Source organism: Pseudorasbora parva, chromosome 16, assembly GCF_024679245.1.
Source record: "Pseudorasbora parva isolate DD20220531a chromosome 16, ASM2467924v1, whole genome shotgun sequence".
Taxonomy (NCBI): Eukaryota; Metazoa; Chordata; class Actinopteri; order Cypriniformes; family Gobionidae; genus Pseudorasbora; species Pseudorasbora parva.
The window spans coordinates 29,777,034-29,797,396 of record NC_090187.1 but is presented as its reverse complement, the minus strand read 5'-3'; the positions used below and the strand labels follow the sequence as shown (position 1 = coordinate 29,797,396).

General features: G+C 42.1%; 1 protein-coding gene across 3 annotated transcripts in view; it reads right to left on the bottom strand.

The window, feature by feature from the left end:
- Positions 1-20,363, bottom strand: part of fgd4a (FYVE, RhoGEF and PH domain containing 4a) — a 67,147-nt gene that overhangs the window by 26,060 nt on the left and 20,724 nt on the right. For 2 of the 3 annotated variants that reach the window (XM_067420213.1, XM_067420215.1), the window contains exon 2: positions 8,667-8,753. In XM_067420213.1, coding sequence (XP_067276314.1) covers positions 8,667-8,753 — 87 coding nt within the window. Of the gene's footprint in view, positions 1-3,884; positions 3,999-8,666; positions 8,754-20,363 lie in introns of those variants that run through there. The other variant, XM_067420214.1, reaches the window with a different exon arrangement.

Genomic DNA, 20,363 nt, shown 5'->3' with positions numbered 1-20,363 from the left:
AAAAGCTTTCTTTTAAGGCTGGGAAGAAAGCTTCTAAATGCCTGTATTTCAGGATTTTTTTTCTCAACCAGAATTAAATCATTCCAATTTATGAATTTAAATGTAGTGTTTACATAAACGCTAAATAAGTGATCAGGCTGATTGTGAGCATTTATGTGTCACAAGCTTCAAAATAGTATTCATGCAGTGAGCTAAAAAAAAATCATCTGAGTTTCTCCTCTGTAGGTGGCTTGGCTCATACTAACCCTCATCCTGTCGTCGCTTCTATTTTCATTTTAATTTTTAATTAAGCTGTTTGCAAATGAGAGTCTTAAGCAAGGACTGTCCTGCACTACTTTACAGATGGTCAGACAGTCATTTAGGACACATTCAATAAAAACAGTAGCAGCTTGTTCCGTGCATAAAACGTTATTATTCCATTTCATATTATATATATATTTTTAAATTTTTTATATACATTTATATATATTTTTAATTGTTTCTATGTTTTATGGGAACTTTCCATAGGCGTAATAGATCATCTACACTGCCCCTACCCCTAAACCTACCCATCACAGGAAATATCCAGCATTTTTCAATTTTCAAAAAACATCACTTAGTATGATTTATAAGATGTTTTCCTCAAAAAATGTCCCACAAGGACAAAGATTTCAGATATTGCCATCTTTGTGGGGACATTTTAGCACCATAACGTAGGTAAAATTATTTAAAAAAAAACAAAACTAATTTCAAGCTATTCAAAACCTTCATGGTGGTTTCAGCGCATCTGAAGTGCTCTCAGTTATGTGTCCATTATATATAAGCTTAACACAATATACCAATATGGTGGCCGATATATCTTGCATCTCTAATAATAATTAAATATTACATTAAAATGCTACAAAAAAAAGACAACAATATTCTTTCCTACCAAGTGTCAAAACACTTCAAGAAACATGCAGATATTGTTGGTATATAATTAAGATTAAAGCGTTGATTTGCATTTTCACACATTCAGTCTTATCAGTAAATTTCTCATCGTCTTTCTATTTAAAAGGTCATGTGTGATCAAGGCTGGTGGTCAAAATGAAGAAATGGAACATTGCCGGAAATGTTCTGATGCTGCATGTGAAAAACACCGTAAGATTAATAGTTTGAACATGTACAAGTATGATGAGTATAATGAGAATACTGTTAAACTAGTATGAGCCAAAGTTCTGAAAAAGCTGACAACACTTCACACGGTTTAGTTGTAAACCTGTCACACATCTCAAAATAATAATTAGTGACACTGTGGGAAGAAATGTCATCAAACTGGATAGATGCAAAGACGAAGAGCTTCTCTTCATCCGAACAGATGAAGAACTTATTAGCCCGATTAGAAAATGTAAAGATTTTCTTACTAAAATCTAACAAGACAAAATACTATGGTATTGAAGGTGCTAAAAAGCCATTTCCAGCAGTTAGCATCATAGATTTAACAGCATTTTGGTGCTGATGTCTAAGTAGTATATATTATATATAGTGAGGAAAATAAGTAATTGAACACCCTGCTATTTTGCAAGTTCGAAGTTTTGAAATCATGGAGGGGTCTGAAATTGTCATCGTATAGGTGCATATATTCACTCTCCCTCCTCTGAACCTGACCAAACCATCTGAACCTGGCCTCTCTAACTTTGTCTCCAAAACATCTCACATGTGCTGTCCCTCTGATGTACTCATTCCTGATCCTATCCATCCTCGTCACTCCCAAAGAGAACCTGAACATCTTCAGCTCTGCTACCTCGAGCTCTTCCTCCTGTCTTTTCCTCAGTGCTGTCTCCAAACCATACAACATCGCAGGTCTCACTACTGTCCTGTACACCTTTCCCTTCATTCTTGCTGGTACTCTTTTATCACACAACAGACCTGACACTTTTCTCCACCCATTCCAACCCGCCTGCACACGCTTCTTCACCTCTTTTCCACACTCCCCATTGCTCTGGACTGTTGACTCTAAGTACTTAAAATCTTGCACCTTCTTTACCTCTTCTCCCTTTAACCTCACTGTTCCTCTTGGTTCCCTCGCATTCACACACATGAATTCTGTCTTGCTGCGACTAACCTTCATTCCTCTCCTCTCCAGAGCAAACCTCCAACTCTCTAGACTTTCCTCCACCTGCTTCCTGCTCTCACTACAGATCACAATGTCATCCGCAAACATCATAGTCCATGGAGATTCCTGTCTGACCTCATCTGTCAGCCTGTCCATCAAGAAGGGGCTCAGAGCTGATCCTTGATGCAGTCCCACCTTCATCGTGAAGTCCTCTGTCTTACCTACAGTACACCTTACCACTCTCATACATATCCTGTACCACTCTAACATACTTCTCTGCCACTCCAGACCTCCTCATACAATACTACAGCTCCTCTCTTGGCACTCTGTCATATGCTTTCTCTAAATCTACAAAGACACAATGCACCTCTTTCTGACCCTATCTGTACTTCTCCATTAACATTCTCAAAGCAAATAATGCCTATAGTGCTCTTTCTATAGCAGCACCTAGCAGAATTTTAAAATATTCTGCATGCCGTACTCAATTATCAGAATACAGCTCGTACTACGGGGACTCGAGAAGGCATCAACATGTAGAAGTAATACTAAAAGTCAATAGACAATAAAAGTTACAACATATGAGAAATAGCCTACTTTTTACTGTGTTGCTATATGTTTCAATAGGATTTTAGGACCAAAAAAATAGAAAAAACTGTTATGCACATCATAATAGAAACACCTCCAGGTACATCTATTAGAAATGTCTCGCTGGAATTTGCAGCTGTAAAGAGTAGCAGAGTGAGCCATGTTGATGTCAAACCACGTGTGGTCTAGCATGGGAAAAAGTACAAATGTTCCGCATTCCCAGAGTTTAAAACACAGATTTGTGCCAACTTTGGCATTCCTAGCTAAGTATAGAAAGGGAAAAGAAGTCTGTGGTCTGACCTGACATATACAAAGAGCTCAGTTAAAGATAACGGCTTACATTAGTTCAACATCTGAGTTTAATAGCAACAGTTTGTTCCAGTAAAGGATTAATGAATGATCTTAGGTCACAAAACCATTTCCAGATGTTTACGTGTTTGTACATGGACGTTCGACACAAAATCCAGTTTTAACTAGTTACAGTTACAAATTGCAACATAATAATCATCCTCAATTTGAATAGTGCAATGTCCAGCTTATGGGAAATACCCCCATACAGAATATTTGAATATGGCTGGTTCTGATAGTATCAATAAAAACCTTGTGGGAAAGTATCAACTAACACAGAACTGATAAGAACAGCTCATTTAGTTCACAAAACGAGGTGGGAACTGGGAAGTGGGAACTGACCATAAGGAGCAGGAATAGCAAGCAAAAGTGTTTTAGCTTGTCATGCAATACAGGAACATAAAGAGGCAATAAAAAAACGTGAAGGAAGCTAGAAATGAACATATGTAAAATGCATTTCCTTCAACATGTGATGGTGCTAGATGAAAAATTGCAAACTAACAGGACTGGAAAATGTGAACTGCTTAAACTTGTCCATACATGTTGGCAAACAAACCCGTGGGAAAGTCAGAAAGCAGACAGGTGAACAAATGTCTGACATGGACATTTCTGCAGATAAATAAATAACGTGGAATTCTATCACATATTCATAAAATCATTCTGATTTAAATTATTCTGTAAAACAACAGTTACTAAATAAAATAACATTTAATGCAATTTTACAATGTCACACTCACAGAGAAGAAAACAAAAACAAAGATTTTCCAGCGTTCTCCGCTAATGTGCTGTTGCCAAGTTGAATTATGCTGTGAACCAATGAAAACTCAGGACTAGAAGGGGTAAGATTGTGATCAGTGTTAAGCCAGAGTAATCTTACCTTCTGTCTGTTAAAATTAGTCCAAATAATCCTAGGTCAACGAAAATATAAGAGCCGTTTTCTTCATTCAAGCCTTTCCGGTCCTCTATAAACCACAGACTGAGTGAAACTCTGCCACAAAGACACGAGGAAACAGCCCCTCCCTCTACACACACACACACACACACACACACACACACACACACACACACACACACACACACACACACACACACACACACACACACACACACACACACTCAAGCACAACAGGCCACTTCGATTCAAACCCATACGCTCATAACCCATGGTCTCAAATTATATAATATTTTGTTCCTTTGAAAAGCCATTTTTCACATTTTCACCTTTTGTGTTCTGGAGCAGGTTTGGAATGGCATGAGTAAATGATGACTACATTTGTATTTTTGCATGAACTAATCCTTTAAAACCTTTAGTGCACAGTCCAGTGTGATTATTATTGTTGTATTTTTGAAAGGAGTGAGAACCAGAGCGACTGTGAGGGGAAGACACGTGATGAAATGATTTGATGGTTGATGAAATGGAGGAACAAATGCAAGACCTTAGTCAGGGTGCATGACATAGTGAAGTTTACGTGGAAGAAGAAGAGAATTTTTAAAAATGGAGTTGGCACGTACAGTTGGCACGTAGTAAAACACAATCACTGCACTGTATTTTTTCACAACCTCTTTCACTCCTGTCAAAAAGTCTATGGTGCCCCTTCATTAGCTTCAGGCAGCATAAGTCTCATTCCCAACCTCCAATTCTTGAACATGTAAACTGCATGCAGACACACTTTTCAAGTTCATTAAAATGTTTACCAGATTCCACTGCAGATCTGATTTACTTTAATCTCATTTTGACATCAAGTGGAGAATTTAGTGAAAATTTAGTGTCCCGAGAATCTGGGATTGCACAACCATCTTGATGCATCCCAGACAGCAACAACTCAACTCGAAGCTAAAGTACTGCAAAGTCTATAAATATGCATGCCCTCAGACTTTCTGTTCCACACAGTTAATGAAGTAAAATTTTCATATTCCGTTTTGCTGCTTATAACTTCCGGTGGCAATTTGAAGATGCTGTTAGTATTTGCAGAAATGCACATACAGCATCTTTCTGAACATCAACCTGCCATGGCAACAGTATCCACAACAATCACTAGGGCTATGATGTGATGATGCACACAAAGATAATGTGAAGTCCAACATACAAAGCAGGATGTTTTTTGTCTCTGCTACATCAACACTACAGGAGGAAACCGAAAAATCAATTAGTGATTTTATATAATGCAAAATATAGGTACATAATATTTAGCATACACTACCGTTCAAGAATTTGGGGTCAGAAAAATATATTTTTTAATGTTTTTGAAGTCTGTTATTTATTCCTGTTATATAGTAATTCAATAAGATGCATTTTCAGCATCATTACTCAGTGTCACATTTCAGAAATCATTCTTATGCGCGGATCTGCTGTTCAAGAAAAATGTCTTATTATTATGCGTATTGAAAACAGCTGTGTCGCTTAATATTTTTGTGAAAAGAGACATTTTTTTCCAAGATTCTTTTATGAATAGAAAGTTGAAATATTTATTTGATATAGAAATCTTTCTAACATCATAAAATGTCTTTAATGTCACTTCTGATTAATGAAATGCTTCTTTGCTAAAGAAAATAATTTCTTAAAAAAAAATAAAAACACTTACTGACTCCAAATGTTTTAATGGTAGTGTGTGATGCTTCAAAGCAATTTACACAATATAAATAATCAAGTAAAATCCACTCAACCACTATAGGTCATATACTCAGGGCCAAAACCACACCATAACCCAGTGAAGTTCTCATGCAGTTCTCAACTCAAAGTGTTCATGTCTCAGAGCTTAAACAAGTCTGACCAGCACAACTACTGTAATGCCATGTCACTACAGACCTCCAGTTGTCCATAATGGACTACAGGAAAGAACAACTTCTCTGTTTAATACTAATGTGACAAATGAAAACAAACGTTCTATAGGTATACCATGGCATTTGTTTACACAGAGCAAAGGTCGAAGGCCATCAGAACAGCACGAGGCCTGTGGCGTGATTGATAATAAGCGTTATAACAGCAGGATCTTCGAAAGCATAAAAGGAAGAGCGACGACATGGCCTGGGCATTTATGTTAAGTTTTGTTTATATGTCTGTCTGTGTGTGTGTGTGTGTGTGTGTGTGTGTGTGTGTGTGTGTGTGGCAGTCGTCTTGTGTTTATTTTGATTTATTAAAGTTGTGTAAAACGTTCGCCGGTATCCACCTCCTCCTTCCCATTCAATGTACCGTACCTTGTTATACATGTATTTGTAATTATGTGTTCATTTATTAATTGAAAATTTTCATCCAAAGCAAGGGGTGCAGGGATGACATTTTTTTTTAGGCCAAAATACGTTTCCATTTAAGCACTTCCGGATCCATCGTCTTGAAGTCAATGGGTTTTTGGAATGTTTTTTTTGTGTTAAATGTCGATTATATTTATGCTTCGAAATGTATAAAAGTTTTGTTCATCTGTGAAGATAAACATGATTAACAAAATGGTATGTATAAGCTTTGCATCATTATGGAAAGGCCTCTAAGACATCGATTATAAGACACCACCCCCCAGCACTTTGTCAAATCAACAACTGGCCGACGATTTTATTGCAAATTAGAAAAGCCCGGTCTGATAACCCACACCCATTCTCTTTATGCATCCATCAACACCTCCAGCAACCCCAATCTCTCTTACCCTCCTGCACTTTGTGTCTGTGTTTAGATCTTCCAGAAACAGACGCAAAGGACCAGGCTTAGACAGTGTTCCACCAGCCTGTCTAAAAACCAGTGCTGACCAGCTTTCCCCTATCTTTACACAGATCTTCAACAGACCACTGGAGTTCTGAGAAGTTTCTTCCTCCTTCAAATGCTCCACCATCATTACCATCCCAAAGAAACCCAGAATCATAGGACTGAATGACTACAAACAAACCTGTTGCCTTTACAGCTGTTGTCATGAAGTCATTTGAGAGACTGGTGTTAGCCCTTGCGGTTTGCTTACCGAACAAACAGGTCTGTGGATGATGCGGTCAACAAGGTTTTCCAAACCGCTTCCTGTCCAAATTAACCCAGCTCTCGGTGCCCTCCTTCATCTGTCAGTGGATCACCAACTTCCTGACAGAAAGGCAGCAGTCAACACCTGCACAATCAGCACTGGCGCCCCCCAGGGATGTGTGCTCTCCCCACTACTATTCTTTCTGTACACCAAGGACTGCGCCGCAAAAGACCACTCTATCTAGCTCCTGAAGTTTTCAGACGACACCACACTCAGCCTCATCCAGGACGGTGATGAGTCTGCTTACAGACAGGAAGTTAAAGAACTGGCTTCAGGTGCAGTCATAACCTGGAGCTTTTTCTCCTGTTCACCATCATCAACAAGCACTGTGGCAGCCGTGGAGTCATTGAGTTTCCCCGAGCTCCACCATCTCTCAGGAGCTGAAGTGGGAGTGTCACAAACTCTATTGTTCTTCGCCAGCTGAGGAAGTTTAACCTGCCACAGGAGCTGCTCTCTGCAGTCATGGAGTCTGCACTTCTACCACTGTCTGGTTCAGCTCAGCCACCAAATCAGATCTCAAAAGACTACAGCAGTCTTCTGCAGTCCGGACTGCTGAGAGAATCTGTAACTGATGAAAGTGCTGAGGATCTGTACTCATGTAGAGTGAGTAAAAGGGCTGCAAAATCAGTCAGGACTCCTCACATCCAGGCCACTTCCTCTTTGAACTGTCGCCGCCTTGCCGGCGCTACAGAGCGCTGAGCACCAGTAAAGCCCGCCACAAGAAAAATGTCCTTTCTCAGGCAATCCATCTTGAGAACAGTTAATGCCCCTACTGTGCAATAAACATGTGCAATACAAAATAATATTTATACTTGTATATATTTAGCACACCATACCCTTATTTACGTTGCCTTACAGTTGTATATAACATACCTGTACATACGCATTGTCTAAGTTGTATATTTGCTATATTTTTTATTATCTGTGTCTTGTCAAGGTCATTCTATCTGTGCTGTAGAAGCTTGTATGTGTAAACATATTTGGCAATAAAGTTAATTCTGATTCTGATCACCGATCTTATTTTCTGCAATAATCCAAACGCTAATGGGAAAAATCTTTTGGGTTTTTGTCGAGAGAACCAGGTTGATAAAAATATGGGAAAACAAATACGTCACCCCTGCACCACTCTATTTCTTGCAGCTTTTGTCCTTACCACAGAGAAGCAACAAGCAAAAATATATTTTGTAGATCGCATTGTTTCTATTTATGTGGTTGCATGCATGACAAACCCACTGTATAATCTCATTGGTCCAGTGATCCTGCCCTATATAATTGTACATTAAACACCAAATACGGCCTGGACTGCCAAATTCATCTCCATGTTAACCCTCTTCCATTAATCAAGAGAAACGGGAGATAAACATTTGAAAACAGACCGAAAACTGAGGTAGCTGAATCTTTGACCCAAGTGCATGTTCAGTAATGCCCATTAAATTTACATAACACTTAAAACTACAATTACATAACATGTAAAAGTATCTGTCATCTCTTACAACAGATAATAATTACAACAGCTCGCACCTGCATGTTTTTAGGACAGATTTATTCTGACACCCAACAGCTACAGTAAAATGGTAGACTCCCCTGTGTCCAGCGCTCCAAGTCTTAATGAACAGAGAAAGGAATAAACAAAATAAGGAGGAAAAGGGAGGGATATTGCCCACCTTTGTTCTGAGCAATCTTCAACCCAACACAAGGTTCCTCTTCATCAGACTGCTTGGAGGGGAAGCAGCTAGGGTTGCCAGCTTTATCTGAAAGACAACATAAGAAATATTTAGTTTTATTCTTACCACTATTCACAAAGTATGGTCTGCTCTGCAGTGTCACAAAATCGTTCAGAAATCATTCAATATGCTGATTTTGCTGCTCAGAAAACTGTTGTTTTTTGATGTATAGAAAAGCAGTAGAAATCTTTTGTAACATCATAAATGTCTTTACTGTGACTTTTTTCAATCTAATGCATGTTTTTAATCTTGTTGAATAAAAGTATTAATTTCTTACTGACCCCAATTAGCATCAGCTAATCGCTAGACCAACACTAATGGTATTAAAATTTGATCCTAAACCCTGATGCCTCTCCTAAGATGCACTGGGGACCTCCAAGTTGTTTGTATGTATGTAAGCAGTTAGGCAGTTTGACACGCAATCCAAACTACTGAAATCACGTGACATTGGCGATCTGAATCATTGATCGATTCACTGATACCGTTTGAATCTTTGAGGAACACAGAAGAGAAGACAATGCTGAATAAAGTCGTAGTTTTTGTTATTTTTGGACCAAAATGTATTTTCAATGCTTCAAGAGATTCTAATCAACCCACGATGTCACATATGGACTACTTTGATGATGTTTTTATTAGCTTTCTGGACATGGACAGTAAAGTGTGCATAGACTGCATATACTCTGGGAATAAAATATAAAATATCTTAAACTGTGTTCTGAAGATGAACTGAGGTCTTACGTGTGAGGAATGACATTAGGGTGAGACATTAATGACATCAATTTCATTTTTGGTAAAACTAACCCTTTAATCTGTCATTCACTGAATCACTGATTCAAATGATTTGTTCAAAAAGCTGATTCATTCAGTAAGGAAAACACTGCATGTTGCTCAGAGACGCGATTACAGTGCTGTGACTGTTTTGAACTATTCTTGTTGGCAAAATAGAGTAAAACTGTGCAATATGGTGTCTAAAATGCCACTTATTAAATTCTTGTTTAGTAAACTTCTATAAAATCAATATCACATTTGTTATCATGCTGATATCTGTATTCTTCCAGTGATCCTGGAACTCACTGGATACGACTACATATATCACACTAAATAAGATTACATATTTATTAAAAATACATGCTGTGAAAGCGTGCACCCGCACTAGTCTAATCTTCAAGACTACATCACATAGTGTACGCACACACACTCTGGGTGTGTGTATGTGATTGATATATTCGATAATGTCAGACCGCACATTGTTAAAAACGGCAACGTGTCAGACGATATATAAATCGCACACCCCTACTTGAGGGTAGGCTGAAAAAAGAAAATAACAGGAGATATCTTAAAACTGCCAAAAACATGTCTAGATTACTGCATGTGGACACCAGAAACACATGTGAAGCACATTGTGGCAAGGGGGGCGTGATTCAGCGAGGTCTGCAGCGGGAGAGAGAGCCGCGGGACGAGCGGTAAGTGAGTGGGTTGGACTCAGATTAATAACACCTGTCTCTTGTTCCAGTAATGAGCGCGGAGAGGGTATAAAACATCGGTGGAACCGGAGACCAGGGAGAGAGAGAGGGACTGCTGACGCGACACACACGGACACTGAGAAACTGAGCACGTTGACCCGGAAGCGGATGTTTAGCCGGAACCCGGAAGTGACTGAGAGAAATACACACTCGCTGAGAGTGTACAAAGACTGAGTTTGATTTATAATAAAAGCGTCAGCAGTCAAGCCGACCCCCGTGTCCTCTTCCTTCCTCACAATACGAACTTTATCACACTGGTGCCGAAACCCGGGAAGGAAGTAGGACCGCGCCGCCGCCATGCAGACGCCCTCCGCCACGCCGTTTGCGGACATCATCACCTCCCTCGCGGCCCTCCACCAAGACCAACACCAGGCGATGCTGGACCTGCGGCCAGATCAAGAGCGCCGCTTTGAGGCGATTGTCCGAGGCCAGCAAGAGGACCGCGAGAGGTTCCGGAGCTGGATGGATCGGGAGGTTCGCGCCGAGGCCGCCGGGCTGGCCAGCGCACCGGTGCACGTGCCCCTCCACAAAATGGGGCCAGAAGACGACCCGGAGGCCTTCAGAGACTTGTTCCAGAAGGCCGCGGAGGCCTGCGGGTGGCCCCGGGCACAGTGGCCGGTGCGCCTTATTCCACTACTATCAGGAGAAGCCCAGGCGGCCGCACAACAGCTGCCGGTGGCGAACCTCCTGAAATACGACGACCTGAAGAGGGCCATCCTTCAGCAGGTCGGCCGGACCCCGGAGCAGCACCGCCAGAGGTTCCGCTCCATGGAATGGGGCGAGGCCGGCCGACCCTTCGCAATGGCCCAACAGCTCCGGGACTCGTGCCGCAGATGGCTCTTGGCCGGCGGAAGCGACGTGGACCATATCGTCAATCTGGTGGTGCTGGAGCAGTTTATCACTCGGCTCCCAAGGAAGACCGCCGAGTGGGTCCAGTGCCACCGGCCCACGTCGCTGGAGACGGCCATCAACCTGGCGGAGGACCACCTGGTGGCGTGCCCGGGGGTCGGCGAGCCCCCATTAACCTCTCACTCTCTCTCTCCCCCCTCTGTCTCTCCCTCTCGCCCTGTCCCTCTCCCCAGGTCCCGCCCTCCAGGCCCTCCTCGCGTTTCCCCCAGAGGCCGGGGTGGGATAGGCCTAGGACCGTCCGGGAGTTTGCGCGCTCCGCCCAGGGGGGCGGGGCCGCTGGGGGCGGGTGGTGACAATGGCTCTGGTTTCACCCCCTCCCCGCGCTCATTCTCCAACCCACTCCCCGCCGCAGGGGTGGCGGGTAGGCCTGGGCTGGCCTGCTGGCGGTGCGGTGATCCGGATCATTTTGTGGACCGATGTCCGATGATGGACATCGGAACAATGATCCGGATCCCGAACGTCCAGCGGACCACCCCCGATCAAGCAGGAGAGTACCAAATTCCTGTGAGTATCAAGGGGGGTACATATCAGGCCTTGGTGGATTCAGGATGTAACCAAACCTCGATCCATCAAAGCCTGATGCAGCCTGGGGCATTGGATACAAGCCGCATGGTTAAGGTGCGGTGTGTGCACGGGGATGTGGTGGAATATCCGGTTGTCCCAGTCACGATACAGTTTCGGGGGAAAAAGCATAATGTAGAGGTCGCGGTTAGTCCACACCTCCGGCATCCGCTAATTCTGGGCACGAATTGGCCCGCCTTTCCGGCTTTATTGGGGTCGCTATGCGCGGATGCCGCTTGGGAGAAAAAGGCGAGGAGGGGGGCGGCGCGAGTGCAGCTTGGAGAGACTGAGACGGGACCCTTGGGGACAGCTTCAGAGGAACCGAGCGGGATCGAGAGACTGATTCTCTCGGACCGCGATGACTTTCCTCTGGAGCAGTCACAAGATGAGACCCTCAAAAATGCCTTCCAGCAGGTCCGATCGATTGACGGCCAGTCTCTCCAACCTGCCTTGCCTGTCTCGTATCCGTATTTTGCCATAATAAAGGATCGGTTGTATCGAGTGACCCAAGACACTCAGACAAAGGTAGATACAACCCAGTTGTTAGTTCCAAAGAGCCGCCGGGAAATGCTTTTCCAGGCGGCTCACTCTAATCCAATGGCAGGCCACCTGGGACAGGCGGCCACGCTGAATCGCCTCATGACCCGATTTTTTTGGCCAGGCATTCATGACAATGTGCGCAGGTGGTGCGCGTCTTGTCCGGAATGTCAGTTGGTGAATCCACTGGCCGCCCCAAAAGCGCCGTTGCGCCCCCTTCCATTAATGCAGGTCCCCTTCGAGAGAATTGCGATGGACCTCATCGGGCCATTAGAGCGATCCGCACGCGGACATCGTTTTGCGTTAGTCATCGTGGACTACGCAACACGATATCCGGAGGCAGTGGCTCTCCGCAACATCTCCGCGAAGAGTGTTGCGGACGCACTGTTTCGACTGATCTCCCGAGTGGGGATTCCGAAAGAAATCCTCACTGATCAAGGCACGGCGTTTATGTCACGCACGTTAAGCGAACTCTACGGATTATTGGGCATTAAATCCATTCGAACAAGCGTCTATCACCCACAAACGGACGGCTTGGTCGAACGGTTTAATCGCACTCTTAAATCCATGATCCGTAAGTTCGTACAGGAAGACGCCAAAAATTGGGATCGGTGGTTAGAACCCCTCTTATTTGCCGTGCGGGAGGTTCCGCAAGCCTCCACGGGGTTTTCCCCCTTCGAGCTTCTCTACGGACGGCAGCCCCGGGGGGTGCTGGACGTCCTACGAGAAACTTGGGAGGAGGGACCTTCTTTGGCCAAGAACGAAATTCAGTACGTGCTGGACTTGCGAACAAAACTCCACACCTTAGGGCGGCTATCTAGGGAGAATTTGTTGCAAGCCCAGGACCGCCAGAGCCGGTCATATAACAGGGGTACGAAGCTACGCAAATTCACACCGGGAGAGAAAGTGCTCGTATTACTCCCTACGTCGAGCTCTAAATTAATGTCAAAGTGGCAGGGGCCGTTTGAGGTCGCACGACAGGTTGGAGACCTCGATTATGAAGTGATACGATCCGATAGGAACGGGGCACGTCAAATATACCACCTCAATCTCCTTAAGAAATGGAATGAGGTGGAATCAGTGTTGTTGGCAACGGTGATCGGGGGAGAGGATGATCTCGGGCCAGAGGCGAGCATCAAAGCACAATTGGTCGCGCTGGCCCCTGGGGGAGATCACCTCTCACCGTCCCAACTCACTGATTTATCGAAGCTACAGGCGCCCCTACCGGGACGTACCAATTTGATTCAGCACCAAATCAAAACTGAGCCGGGCGTGGTAGTTCGCAGCCGGCCGTATCGCTTGCCTGAACACAAGAAAAAGGTGGTTCAGGAGGAATTAGGGGCAATGCTCGATATGGGAGTAATAGAGGAGTCCAACAGTGACTGGGCGAGCCCGATAGTTTTGGTCCCTAAGACCGACGGCTCGGTCAGGTTCTGTGTGGACTACCGCAAGGTGAATGCAGTGTCGAAATTCGACGCTTATCCAATGCCGCGGGTTGACAAGTTGCTTGATCGGCTGGGCACGGCTCGATTTTATTCGACATTGGACTTAACAAAGGGCTATTGGCAGATCCCCTTGTCTCCATTGTCCAAAGAAAAGACAGCTTTCACCACGCCGTTTGGATTGCACCAATTTGTCACGCTTCCTTTCGGGTTGTTCGGGGCGCCCGCTACCTTTCAGTGCCTCATGGACAGGATTTTGCGTCCCCATGCCGCATATGCTGCTGCCTATCTGGATGATATCGTGATTTACAGTCACGATTGGCAGCGGCATATGCAGCATGTCAGGGTGGTCTTGAGGTCGCTGAGGGCAGCGGGGCTCACGGCCAACCCAAAGAAGTGTGCGATTGGGCGGGTGGAAGTAAGGTATCTGGGCCTCCACTTGGGTCATGGACAGGTGCGTCCCCAAATTGATAAAATTGCCGCGATTGCAACCTGTCCGAGACCCAAGACCAAAAAGGAGGTAAGGCAGTTCTTGGGGCTGGCGGGATATTATAGACGGTTTATACCAAATTATTCGGACCTCACCAGCCCTTTGACTGACCTTACTAGAAAGGGGCTACCAGATACGGTCCAGTGGACGGAGCCGTGCCAGCAGGCCTTCACCCAAGTTAAGGCTGCTCTATGTGGCGGGCCGCTTTTACACTCCCCTGACTTTTCTGATTCAGCGAGGTCTGCAGCGGGAGAGAGAGCCGCGGGACGAGCGGTAAGTGAGTGGGTTGGACGCAGATTAATAACACCTGTCTCTTGTTCCAGTAATGAGCGCGGAGAGGGTATAAAACATCGGTGGAACCGGAGACCAGGGAGAGAGAGAGGGACTGCTGACGCGACACAAACGGACACTGAGAAACTGAGCACGTTGACCCGGAAGCGGATGTTTAGCCGGAACCCGGAAGTGACTGAGAGAAATACACACTCGCTGAGAGTGTACAAAGACTGAGTTTGATTTATAATAAAAGCGTCAGCAGTCAAGCCGACCCCCGTGTCCTCTTCCTTCCTCACAATACGAACTTTATCACACACATGTACTTGTTGAACATGAAGCACTGTAACATATTCACAGTCACAGTTTTAAATCAGATCGCCTATGCAAATACCCTAGCGCAGAGTTGCAGACACTAGCCGATTGCGTTCATGCAACACTAATTGTATAATTGGCTGTTACCACTATGATGGTTGCATCAGCACCAAACCAAATGCAGCATAAACCCTAATGATCAAATTGAACAAATGAGTTAAATCAAATTAACTTAAATTTTCAAGTATTTTGAACTTTTTTCCTTTGACTTCACAAAACTGACATATTTTGAGTAATCTGAATTGTTTCATTGTTTTGAGTTTTATTAACTTGGTTCTTTTAAATTTAAACAAACTTAAATTTATATCTGAAACAGGGCTGGGATTTCTACTTCCCAGCATGTTTTGCCATAACACTCATAACAGAGAGTAAATGTTAAAGTTAAGTGTTATATAATGTTTTTGGTGCAAGATCAATGTTAATTGGGAGATTTAATAGTGTTTAATGTTTGGTTATATTAGTTTAGAAGAGTATCATTATGTTTTTTTTGTAGGGTTTCCATTATATAGTGACGAGTGGAGCATGAGCTTAATTTTGAAATTAGATACATGTTAAATGTTTTATATTGTTGTGCTCATTCAGCAAGCACTATGCTATGCTAATGCTATCAAAGCATTGTCCCCTATTAGCAAGGGGGTATTTATTGAATTGGTCAACCCTTAAATGCATACCTCTGGGTCTTTAGCGACCAGAGACGTCATTCACTACGCTCCTACTCTTTTATTTTTTAATGAAGTTTAAAGCTTAAAAATAATGTCAATGCAAAATAAATCAAATAGACTTCATTTTATAATACAAAATCACACACTAACTAAATAAATATGCTTAATTTCATCGGCATGCAGACTATACATTTGACCTTAGACGTGAAACCATAAAACTGCATGATGTATGCTATTGTGATTATAGAAGTATACAAATGTATTCTGAATGATAAAAAACACTGAGCAGAAGGTCTGCGTGTGAAGAGGGAGCACAAGAGAACATTAATCCAGCATTTGTAGCAAAACAAAAGAAAAGTAAATCCCCAGAGACGCACCAGCAATTAATTCTGCTGTGATATCTAGGGCATGAGATAGCCGTGTTAATGTATACTCTATTTCTAATGCACATAAAAGATGAAAGCCAAACAGTAAACAAGTGGCGTGTGGTTTCCAATTGTTCACACGTGCGCATGAAGGCACACACAGACACTCACGCAGCTTATAAAGAGCACACACACAGCTGAAAATATAAAACTGTTACACTACAGTACTCACCGAGAGACAATTAAACAGGCTGGGGGGGGGGGGGAAGAGAGAAATGATGCAGAGATAAAGAACTCAAATGAAAACATAACCACACCAGTGGAAATGTAAAAGACCCCAAATGTTTAATGAAGTAAACAGAGAATGTGACAAAAGCAGTCAGTATAATGTACATTTAAATAAGTTTAAAGTGAGCGGGACGGGGTGTGTGTACATTTTATCCTGGGTGTGAGATTAAAGCAAGGCTTTTTCCTTGTACCATCTGGAGCCCTTGTGACAGAAGGATCTGGTGTCCCCCACACACTCAAACGAACACACATGTTCAGATAATAGTAATTTTTTATGGAAGAAAAAAAAAAATCTCTAAGCTAACACAACAACCACAACAAACACACTTTAACGAACATGAAAGAAAGGGCTGGTGAGACCCTAAATAAAGCCTTTTTTCATGAGCGATCAAAGGCAGACTCTTCCAATAAACGCTCCACAAATCAGCACAGTCTTAATGGAGTACTAGGATGTGTAGAGCTGGATAACCATCCAAATTGTTTCCATGACACCTCAATTAATCAGTTTGCTTGGTTAGAAACAATAAAATACATCTTTAATCTGAATACAAAATGACGCTTTTATGAGGTTATTTATGATACTGTGTAGCATGCAATTTAGCATTTATGTGGAGCCCTTGTTTGAGCATTAGAGTAGATTTGCCATGAATCATGTTCACAGTCGAGTAACCATAATGAATGTAAATACTGTGGTATTCAATAAGGCAGTGAATTATGGATTTGGTCGATGTAATAATGAATGCTTCCATAAATTAGGCTCAATCAATTTCCAGTATGTAATGCATGCATGCATTTAAGGGAATTGTAACCAACTATCAGATCACTGAGCTGAACTATAAAAGCATGCAAGCAATGATACATCAGATTAATCCCGCATTTACCAACTGTACTCTGAGCACGGATTCAATTGACATAATAAAGAGAGCCAAAACATTACAAAAATAACCGGTTTCTACCAAAATAAGACAGCATGCAGCTACTGTCATTATTACTACTGTACACAGTATATAGCAATAGTAATTAATAGGGGATTGCATTTAATCCGTGTAAGAAGCTTTCAGAACATTCACGATTGCTGTTATTATTTGGCTTTTCTTCAAGATACTGGTGGTGATTAATGCACTTTAGATATATCATTCTGTAAGGCCCACCCAATCGTCCCAAAAGGTGGTTTTCAATAAGCGAGTTAAGATTTCCGGAACCGTTTGGTCTTTTTAGCATGGCATTTTATCTAATTCCAATTTACTTTTATCTGAATCCATTTTATCATGACCTTGAATTTAGGTTAGAATGCCAACTGGTTATTTGGTCATTTGTATGATTATTCTGTTTAACCCTTTGTTGAATTACTGTTCATCTGGATCCCAAGGACACTTTGTGTCTCGCATCGGCCGGGTTACGATTTCTTCGTCACAAACTCGCCAGTCTTGGTCATTGGACAGAGGCGATTGACTAATATTCTAGATGACAATACTCCACTCCACTCATTCTAGAATATATTATTTAATCCCCATAGAGTAGAACATAATTAAGGCAAGACTTTTGACCATTACCTTCCTCTTAATTGTAACTTTGCATAATAATGCTGTGGTTTCCCACGTATACGTATTTAAAATAATATTACAAGAATCAGATATTGAGGCTACCCTAATTAGATCAGACTAACAACACTGTTGCTCTAAATGGAAAACCCATTGGGCCTATTAGCCTCTACAGTCTAAATATACATAACTAAAGCCGATGTGTTAGTTGCTGGGAGCTCTAGATCATTAGTCTAGACCGAGAACAGGATCCCACCCTGACCCTCCTGCAACACTCCTCAAATACCAAACCAAGTCAGAATTAAGGTGATTGAATCAGTGTCGTGTTGCATCTCAGGTGGGGATGCTAAGTGCATAAGAGAGAGTTCAGATGTTAATTTCCTTTGTTTTCTTAGAGAGCCACCCTCTCTTCCGGCTTTCCAGTTTCAGTAATAAAATACTCATAATTAATAGAGAGAATACGAATAACTGAAAGATCTCAATGTCAATGGATTCAATTTATTTTTAACGAACATCCTATAAACATAGTCATGTAAGTGCTGACTTGAGCGTTTGTACTATACATTTTACAAGCGACTGTTTTGAGAACAAGTAGCAATACAATACTGGCTTTGCCCAAATACTTTTGCGCAAAGATCAGGCTGTGCCAACTGTTCTGGAACCACCAAGGACTCTACAAACTGTAAGTAGCACATTTAATTTGTAAACAGGTAATGACACTAAATAATACTAAATAATAAAAAAGTAATTGAATCGTATGAATAATCCTAGTATTTTACTTTAAAGAATGCTCTCTTTATAATGGCTGAAGCTGTCAATCACGTAGTGCAAGTTTATCTGGACACTTGCCAAACACTCCCGTTATAGTGAAGCTCTTGCACTACACAATGAATCTCTTACTGCATTTACATTGTGTTTGCATTGTTAGTTATAGTGAAAGTATTTTGTGTGAGTGTAGAAATGCAGATAACTGCGGTCACATGATCAACAGACTGTCTGTCATCTGCTAAATGCTCATCACTGCAACCTTCCATGTGATCTAGATGCAATAATCGACACTTCTCACGATTCGTTCATTTTGACAGCTGTAGTAAAAATTTAGTACAAGTATTCGAGAGGCTGAGCAGTGGGTGTTTACACTGAAGTCTCACAGCAGACACAGCGTTCAAATCAGACGGCTAAAACAAAGTCCCTTTCAAGGAAAGTCGGTTCACTCAGCTTTGGCGGCCATATTTGCAACACCTCTAGGCAGCTATTCCATGCACCCAAGACCAAGTCCTATGTATTAATGTATATGAATGGAGGAAATCTTGAAATCTCAAAAAAAAAACTCAGCAAACTTGCAATTAAATAACATTTCAATTCAGCAACAAAATCTGACACAAACTGTCCCATCAGTGTTGTTTCTCATGCATAAATAGCATTTAAAAAAGCATGTTTTCAGAAATGAAATTCTTCTCTACTACAGTGCGAAAATAAGTATGCCAACAGAACAGTATATCTGACTACTACATAATATTCGACAAATAGTAGGCAAAAAGTCCCCGGATGACCTACTGCCAACGAGATTCTCGATGGACACTTTAGTATCCCATGAGGCCACAGATGAGGATTTATTAATGGAGGTGAAGGTACGCAACTGATGCTAGTAGGTCACATAATAATCACAACATGGCAGATGTAGTATGTCCAGATTACATTCATACTACACGCTAGTGTTGTCAAAAGTACCAACCGCGATACCAAATCGGTACTGAAATGTTAAAAATGTGACGCTTTGAGCACTGTTGAGCTGTAATCATAAACACCTCTGACTAGCCATTGTGCTCACGTGCTCATCGGATGTGCCTGTGATTGGCTACAATGATCAACGAATGGCAGCGGTTTTAAAAGAACACGGAAGTGTTTGAAAGTGTTTTGAAAGCGGGAGCAGGAGTGTTTGAAAGTACAAGCAGGCATCGACCAGTGGACCGGTAGGCTAATAGACACCTGCATTTAAACGCTCTGTGTGTATCTGTGTAAGCGCTCCGTGAAAAGCGCCATTGATGTATTTTTACAACATGTTTGTGAAGCGCTGATTGTAGTAGCCATTAACAGACATATTTGATGAGCACGTGAGCACACTGGCCAGTCAGAGCTGTTTACGATTCAGCTCAACAGCGCTCAAAGCGTCACATTTTTACAATTTGAGTACTGATTTGGTATCGTGGTCGGTACTTTTGACAGCACTACTACACGCATTCATACTACTGTATATAGAACGGATTTATTTTAATGGTCACGGAGTTCATATTCAAATGTAGTACTTACTAAGACTATGGAACAAGCTTCTATGGGAACCAGAGCTTATAACGGCAGCTGCAGTGTCATAATAACTTAATCAGTGATTGGCTCTTTAACCTTAAAAGGCAGGAAGTATACCGCCATATTAGTGTCATTTACGTGATGTAGTTTCTCCCATTGATAACTAATGGGTCGGAACAGTCTTTCTATATCTATTGTCTTTGGCTGGAAAATAGCCATTTATTTATAAATTATGACAATTTTTTAAATATAAAAATCATAACATTATTAGTGTACCTCAGGAAACATTATATAATTATTTTAAAAAATGCTGGTTAAAAACATAAAAACAGTTAAGTCTATTGACTTGAAAAAAGATTAGTCTATTTGA